At 34.6% G+C, this 8,714-nt stretch overlaps 1 protein-coding gene across 1 annotated transcript; it reads left to right on the top strand.

Annotated features, from left to right (window-relative positions):
- LOC123546440 (cerebellin-2-like) lies at positions 1-8,520 on the top strand. Its single transcript, XM_045332701.2, has 2 exons — positions 1-206; positions 5,188-8,520. Exons 1-2 carry the CDS (start codon positions 74-76, stop codon positions 5,607-5,609), a joined length of 555 nt encoding a protein of 184 aa, XP_045188636.1. The 5' UTR covers positions 1-73; the 3' UTR covers positions 5,610-8,520.
- The last annotated feature ends 194 nt before the right edge of the window (positions 8,521-8,714 follow it).

Here is an 8,714-nt window from a genome sequence, read left to right as displayed (position 1 = left end):
GTGCGTCAATACACAAACTGCATAAAACAAAGGGTTTTCGCATCCAGTCAGACACATTAATCTGAAAAGCAAAATGGCGTTGATGAGAATCTACAAGGCTGTATTGTTTACCATGTTTAATGTATGGATTTTCGCGACAGCGGATGCTGATGTTGGGTCCCAAACTGAACAGTTACGAACAAATCAAACTGAAAGTGGCCATTCAAGTAAGTTATTTTATTTCTTATAGAAGTTACTTTGTCATTTTTACTTAGTTTCCTTAAACTGACACATAATATTTGATCAACTACATGTATAAAATTTGAAATGGTAGATTGTTGGCAGCTATAATTTTTATTTATACATGAACACACTGGTTATTCGGGTACCTACTCGTGTGAGCAATGTACATGTTGGTGAACAGGAAATTCACACCTATGACAGGTAATTATTCCGTATTTTACTGAAGATTTGAAAAGGTTTAGTATTAAATGTGTAAGATCATACCTTAACTATATCCATGTCAAATATCTATCTCATATGATCTGAATAACTGTGAAAAAATACGGTTTTTGTCGGGGAAATAAAGATATTTTAAGGCGATGGTATGTATTTTCACGATTAATGAGATTATTTCGGATTATATTAGGAATTTTTTGTTTGGAAAATGAAAAGCAGTCATTCTGTGTATTAGTCATTGCTTTCATTTCACAAAAACTTGAAACACAGTAAAATTAGATAGATTTTTTCGAAGACAGTGTCTAGAAAATAAGATACCTCTGACGATGTACCATGGTACCATCCTCGTTGTTTCTGTCAATCCAGCTGATACCGTCCTCGTTATTGAAATGAACATTACATTGACGCAGATCCCTTTTCTAAAATTTAGCGATAATATGCAATGACCAGCTAGGATGAAGATAAAACTTTGGTCTTTTATATCCTCCGGCTACTGGAAGCAGCCTATCCGAAGAAAAACTTCTCACATAATTTCTTTCAGTTCGCTTTCAAGATCCATCTACATAGACACATTCTAAGGTGTATTTTCAATTGAATACTGCGACTTCCGTACGTTTTGTCTTGTTATTTAAGTTGTTATGGGGTACAAAATGTTTGCAACAAACACAAAATTAAATTTGTTCAGAAATGATATGATTTTTGTCAAATATTTTATTGCGATCGACCCTCGTTGAGCTTCATTTTGAGGAATAGAGCCAGTAATTCGGTCGAAAATGTGCTTCGTTTGAGTAGTCGAAAGAAGTCAGTAGCAAACAGATCCTTGTTTCACCATTTTTGTGCGAAAATTCCTGTAGAACAAGTGCTTAATCACACCTTTTAACTGCTGGAATACAAAATACATAGAATGAGATGAGATGTGTTTATACACTTCACATACAGGTTTTGCAGATCGAAACCGAAAATAGGGGGTTTATTGTGCGGACAGGAGCATATACGCGCCATTTTAGGGTAGAGACCACAACTGACCGGCATTTTACTAGGAACTATTCAGCTCCCCCTTTATTTTTATCGTTATTTTAGCTTATGATAGAACTTTCATGAAAAATAGGTGTTGGAAAAAGTTATTTTCTATTAAAGTAGGTAAAGAGGGCATGAAGTTTAGTAGGTTTGCAGGTTCGTCGAACAATTCAAGCCCAAGCAATTTGCTTATCATCCAACTGTTGAAAGCAGAGTTAAAATGGTAGGAAATGAAAAGAAAAAAAGCGACGAGAAATTTTGCTTGTTCTTGGTAACCATTTGTACATTATTTCAAAGTTATTACAGCTCGTCTGATATTTAAACTTTAGCAAAATATCACCTTTCCTGTCTTATAGTCGGTTGCTAATTCTGTATTGCAAATGGTGATTATGAATCTAAAGGTAGTAAGTTAAAGTATAAAAAGACAACCTGCTCTTAAATTGTGTCATACAAGAAAGCATTTGATTCTGTTCATCGTATGTGTTTATGGAATAAATTACTACAGCATAGCATTGATAGGAAAGTCTTTAATGCTGTATATTATGCAATATATGATATAGCCAAATCGTGTGTAAAGAGTAGCCAAAGTCTATCAAATATCTTTATTAACTCAACTGGTGTATGACAAGGTGAAAATTTATCACCAATATTATTTTCTGTGTTCTAGAATGATTTAATCTCATATATGTCTAATTATTGTTCAGGACTAGTGGAATTATCAAACAATGTGTAGGACCTGCAAAGTGATGATATTTCAGAAATGTTCTTCAAGCTATTTTTGTTACTTTATGCAGATGATACAGTGTTATTTGCAGAATCTTAAAATGATTTACAATATGCATTAAATGTATGTCAGAATATTATATTTGGAAACATACAGTTAATTCAAATAAATCTAAGGTTGTTCTTTTTTAACTTGGAAAAGTACAAAATAAGTCTACCTTTTATCAGAATAATGCGGCACTTGAAGTAGTAGATGACTTCAGTTATCTAGGAATTAACTACAATGGTAACTTGAATAAAACTAAAATATATTTGGTTGACCAAGCTAGAAAGGCTATGTATGCTCTGTTGAAAAAATATAGGAAGTTGCAGCTTAGTATTGATTCAGAGTTACATTTATTTAAGTCTGTGGTTCAACCAATATTATTGTATGGATCAGAGGTATGGGGATGTGGTGATGTTAGCATTGTTAAAAGTTTTCAGCTTAATTTTTTAAAAACATTACTGAAGGTTAAAAAGTCAACACCTTGTGTCATGGTTTTGGTGAGCTTGGGGTATTACCAATATATATTGTAATTAGAAATAGAATATTGAACTACTGGTGTACAATTTATTAAATGGTAAACAAGAAAAGATAAACTGTATACTTTACAGGTTCATGTATAGACATCATCAGCAAAATGTAAATTATTGTTCTTGGATTTAATATGTAAAAGAATCTTTAGAACAACTTGGATCTGCTGCATTCTGGTTGAATCAGTCAATACTTTCACCAGTGTATTCCGCAATATTCTTATTTTAGAATGTCCCTACATTGATTTGGACAGAGTAAAATATTTACCAAATGACTTTCAACTGTTAAATGTAATGTCATTTCAACGTTTATTTCAAAGTAATGAAAGTACTCTTCTTTTTAAGTTAGCATTGTTTGTACAGAAAATATTTCAAATTTTTAGGTAGGGATAGGTTTTTGTCACTGGCAGTTACTTGCTGACCAGTTAAAACAATGTTTTCAACCTGGTTAATTCTAAATGTACACCATCTTCTATTTTTTAGCTTACAACATATTTGTATCAGATCTATTATGACCGTAAAACTACTGTTTTATTTTATGTATTAGTGTATGTTTTGTTAAATTAATTGTTATTATAATGCTGATGCCGTATGGGCCTAGTTATAAATAAAATCTTGAAGTCTTGAATCTCACAGATTTCCTCCTAGAAGTACATTTAATGTTTACAACCGCTGTGAGGAGTGTGTGAACAAACAATAAAAAGAGATAGAATCTGATACCCAGACTTCCATATCTTCTGTTTCTTCAGTTAGTCACCTGTAAGACACTCATACAGTAGTATATATTGTATGCACTTGTAAACAAGCCGCCTAATAAGCACTACCTTAATGGAAGCTGCGCCTTTGAACAGAGGCGAATATCACAAGATACGATAAAAGGCAGATTTATGAAGTCAGAGCCTCTCCCTAAACGAATACATGCCCAGAGAGAGGGTTCACTTTCCCGTTCAGGAAGAAAAAAAGGTCTTAACATATTAAGCCCTTTTGCTCGGTGTGCGACAAATTTGGTCGTTTTCATAATGAGACTGGAGGAGAAAAAGAAGAACTTCAAGAAGGCAAGATGATAGAATGCGTAGAATAGAGGGTGGGTGTGAGGGAAGATTTAATATTGGTGAAGTACTGCTAGCACGGTCCGCTCCCATTCTTTACATCTTTAAAGTTAAAATTCTAATCAAATAGATCTACTAAAGGTCGGGTTTCACATTTCCAGTTCTTATTTCCAGATCCTCAAAGCAACTGCCTTCAATTGTGTTTATTTAGTGTACCGTATGCGGAAGCAAACGCTGCGGGGAGTTTTATAAATGTTCACTGACATAACGAGGACGGTACCCATGTGCAAACGGGTAGGTATCTTTGTTTATTTTCATCCATCGTCAGAGGTACCATCAAAAACAGCAACAGGATGCATATAAATGAAATTTTATCAACAAAAAGAACTTGCAGGTACATGATCCAAACGTTTTGTAGTTGAGTATGTATAGTTCCACCAAGCTGAGTGGCAAATTCATTTTATTCAACTTTGAACAAAGAAAAATACGTCTCAAAACGTCAAAATACGTGAATTTCGCTACATTTGTTCAAATTTTATAGTCATATCAATATTATTGAGGACTGATATTTTCACCAGTGCGAATTAATGCATTGCCTCGGACGAATCTGTCTTTAAAATGTTCAACATTCTTAAATATGTGTCATACGTTGGCATTGTTTTTATATACCCTAAACTACCTACATGTACATAAATCACACGAGGGCGGTATCGCTCACACGAGTAGGTACCCGAATAACCAGTGTGATGAAGAAAAGGGGAGTAGCTGGGCTAATCAAATCAATAAATTTGGTTAGTGACGGTATTTCAGTAATAAAAGGTACATTGTAACAACGGACACTGCCTCTCTACAACTTTGACATAGCTTTGTTATATTTTCAGGTCACTTTATTATAACAATCCCGCTAACCGGTAAAACGATGCTAGGGGCGTACGGTTGTTGCGTATTTCATAACCTTTTATGAACAGACTCAATCAAACCGAGTCTGCTTTTTTTTCTGCTTGGATGCAAATAATGCTTCAAAGGATCTTCTTATGAGCCGTGCCATGGGAAAACCAACATAGTGGGTTTGCGACCAGCATGGATCCAGACCAGCCTGCGCATCCGCGCAGTGTAGTCAGGATCCATGCTGTTTGCTAATGGTTTCTCTAAGTGCAGTAGGCTTTAAAAGCGAACAGCATGGATCCTGACCAGACTGCGCGGATGCGCAGGCTGGTCTGGATCCATGCTGGTCGCAAACCCACAATGTTGGTTTTCCCATGGCACGGCTCAATTATATATTTCATAACATACAGTCTTTCTTTTATAATACAAACTATTTGAAGGTTCAGAGATTAATCATTAAGTCATTTTATTCAAATTTCATTTTATTTATTCACTTTTTCAGAAATCTTTCAAAAACCAGCTTTTTCTGCGAGAACGATGACCATCTTTAATCCCCAAAATATGGAGAGTAAGTTTTTTGAGATTCACACGCCGGACGAGATTATTGTCTTCGACGAGATAATAACAAACACAGGAAGTCACTACTCTTCAGTCACTGGTATTTTTGTGGCGCCATCTGCTGACCAGTATTTCTTCGCAACAAGCGTCAAGGACGTGTCAAATCGAGACGGTACAACTTTACACATTGTACATAACGGTAGAAGAGTGGCAGAGATATCAGCTGTTCGGGGTGCGAATCTGGGCCAGGAACCACAGGGTTCTAATTCTGTTGTGCTAGAACTGAGTGCGGGCGATGAGGTTGCCGTAAGAAGTTTCAATGCAGGAGGAAAAGTTATTGGTTCTTTTACCGGGTTTAAAATCTAACATGACTTTTAGAAAGAAAATTGGAAAAGAAGGTGACGTTGTTAATATAGTTGATAAGTGTCAGGCCACAGAGTAAACGCCAGCTTCGGAGGTCATGTTGAAATCGACAAAAATGAAATAATTAAACGTATTTACTTACATGTTTCTTCTGTTAAAACTTGGCCGGTATTTATATGTTCTTTTTTAATATACATTTATTTACAAAATTTACGATATGAAAAGCTTAAAAACAAATGAATGTTTTATCAAATACGACTGATATCACAAATTGAAAATAACCGTTGGGTGCAGTAGCGATAACATCACCCTATCAAGGGTATGTACGTTTAACCTGTGTATCTAAACCAGGCCATTATCTCAATGTTTATAAATTTGTTTCATTACATCATGTTAAAAGCACTGTTGCAACACTATTTCAGTTACATCCGGTTGCCAAAACTATAGCACCTACAGTCGCAGTTCTCCTAACTGTGGTCAGTGTGAATATCAAATATGTGATCTTTCCTGTTGGATTCTGTCCTTTAATTTGCCACTGACTGTTCCAAAGAGGTTCTTTGCAGTGTTCCTTCTTTATGTACGGTCGTAATTTATTTCTACATGTATGTTTTATATATCTCTATTGTTATTTCATTTGTATATATGTGTTTTTGAATGCGTCCTTACAAGTACTTGTTTTTTTTTCTAAAAGGAACTAGATGCAGACTAAATAAGCTAAATAAATTAGTAGAACTTTCGGAGGGACTATTGCAAATTAAGTTCAAACAAGAAATATCTTTAAAAATGATGGTCGGCGAATTGTAATAAGGAAAGAAGTTTATGAATTTTTCATCTAACATTCATCTTTCATCTAACATTTTTCAAATTGCAAAACTAAACACCGCACTTTAACAATTTAAATGGTTCTCTTTTAATTTTTCGCAAAGGTTTCGTAGAGTTGCAATTTTGTTTCGTTTATCCTTAGACGAATAATTACAGCAGTAGTTTGATGAAGATTCATGAAGCGGTTCATGAGAAGAGGTCATTAAACGAGTTTATATTTTTAGCTAAGTTGGTCCCTATCCCCATTTGGAACAAAATAGCAGGAGACCTTACGATATTGTTACACATCGAGTTTGATAAAATTCATTACATTTTAGTGGTTAATGCGAAGAAAGGCATATCTACTTTTAGCTATAGTGGTCCCTATTAGGGCCCAAGTTGCTATATAAAATTTGGAAGAGGACCTTATAATGATGGTCCAGACCAAGTATGACAAAGATCCACCAAGCTGTTCATGAGACGCTGTATAAGGCATTTCTAGTTTTAGCTCTAGCAGTCCCTAAAAGGGGTCAAATGTCCCAGCTGAACAAAGTTGGTTGCGGGCCTAATAAAGATGCTACAAATCAAGTTTGATTAGATTACATGAGAAAAAATTAATTAAAGGATTTTTTTTATTTATTATTTTTATTTATTTCTAAAATAGGCCAACTGATCCCGCTTTGACAAATGCATATTCGCTATTCATGAATCTTTGGACAATGACGTCACACCTATAAAAAAGTGAAGGTCAAACAAAACATACAATTGAAATTATTTCAATATTTCTGTTTCATAAACAAAGTTTGACCGTAGTCATATCACATTGATAAACTGTATGCAGAGTACCTTCATTTCAGTGTAATGAGATTCAGTCATTATATAGCATATATATAATGAAACAGATTTCAACTGAGTTCAATATTTGCATACCATATTAAAGAAAAATATTCATATATAATAAATCAATCAGTTAAATAATTTATAACAAATAAATCAAAGCAAACAAGTACTCATTTTAATATGCAATCTGAGTCACAAAAGCAAGAAACCTTTTCATATACAGACGACAATTGTAACAAGGAAAATCTTTTAAAAAGCACTTCTCTACATAAAAGACTCTTATCACACCCTTATTCATGTGATACGCAGACCGTATTCGGCTCTTTCTTTAATTTGATATATGTTGGTATTTGAACAGGTTTTTATCATATTTATTAAACTTACTTATCATTTTGAGATATATCAATATTCTTGCTAAATATACTGAGCCAAAGTTAGCTTTAAAATTGTGAACAGCGTCGTTTAGGATAAACGCTTTGTCTACATTTCACTCAGCGTAGCACAATCAACAGAGTGAAAGAAATTGACACTCTCGTCCAATCAGGCAGAGTGTTGCATAAATCTTCCATTTTGATAAATTATCTATAATGCGTTATCAAGTAGTTTGATTCGCAAACTGTAGTCAGGTGACATAGGTAACGAAAACGAATTTAGACGGCGTCGCCGAAAAATTGTGTTTGTTATGTTTATTAAAAACAAGGATATAACTAAAAATGTCAGTGATCTCATATCTCAAAGAACCAGGTTAGATATTCTCTCACACCGCTGGACTATTTGCAACAAACAAGACTCAGATGATATGCAAGCTCCATAACCTCAGATCCCACTTCTAAATTCCATTTTGTTCAGTTCTGCCCATTGTTTTCACGTTTAGGGCAAACCCATTTTAACTGGGGACCATACGCCGCTTTTCATGGAATTACACGCTAGTGTATCATTGAAGGTTCTGTGTGAACCGCCGTATGAACACATCTGCGGATGTCTCTAAATTGTTTTTGTTGTATTTGTAGCATGTATAAATATTGAGTTCTGCTCAACCCGGGACGGTAGCATGCATTTCCACTACCGTCCCTGAACAGGCTCAATCAAACCAAGCCTGCAACATTTTCTTTTTTGTCGTGTTGCAATTGAGCGACCTGTGGAGATCTTACTTTTTCTATTTCAGATTATAAAAGATATTGCTTACAGTAGTTTGATATAATTTGGTACCATGTGGAAAGAAAATTTGTGGTGTTATTCCTTATATTTCCATATAAACAATTTTACCACCCAATGTTTCGACTTTTTATTGACTGTACTCTGAGACTTTACATTTCGAAAAAAACCCAACAGATTTTCATCCAACTTTGAATCGAAACCATGATCATTGGATAGGAAAGTTTCTAACTTAGAAAAATTAGTGCTCACAATAACATGTTTCGTTCAGAAATACGTACGTCATTGCCGTTGCTTCCAGACTTGGCCGTG

The sequence above is a fragment of the Mercenaria mercenaria genome, chromosome 15 (assembly GCF_021730395.1).
Source record: "Mercenaria mercenaria strain notata chromosome 15, MADL_Memer_1, whole genome shotgun sequence".
NCBI classification, from domain to species: Eukaryota; Metazoa; Mollusca; class Bivalvia; order Venerida; family Veneridae; genus Mercenaria; species Mercenaria mercenaria.
The sequence above is the reverse complement of the archived record's forward strand: the minus strand, read 5'-3'. Positions and strand labels throughout refer to the sequence as shown.

What these genes read in the sequence shown, in the direction of transcription:
- LOC123546440 (XM_045332701.2), top strand. Translation starts at nt 74, where the DNA reads ATGGCGTTGATGAGAATCTACAAGGCTGTATTGTTTACCATGTTTAAT. An exon ending in AACTGAAAGTGGCCATTCAA is followed by an intron (nt 207 to 5,187) that starts GTAAGTTATTTT and finishes TCACTTTTTCAG; the next exon opens with AAATCTTTCAAAAACCAGCT.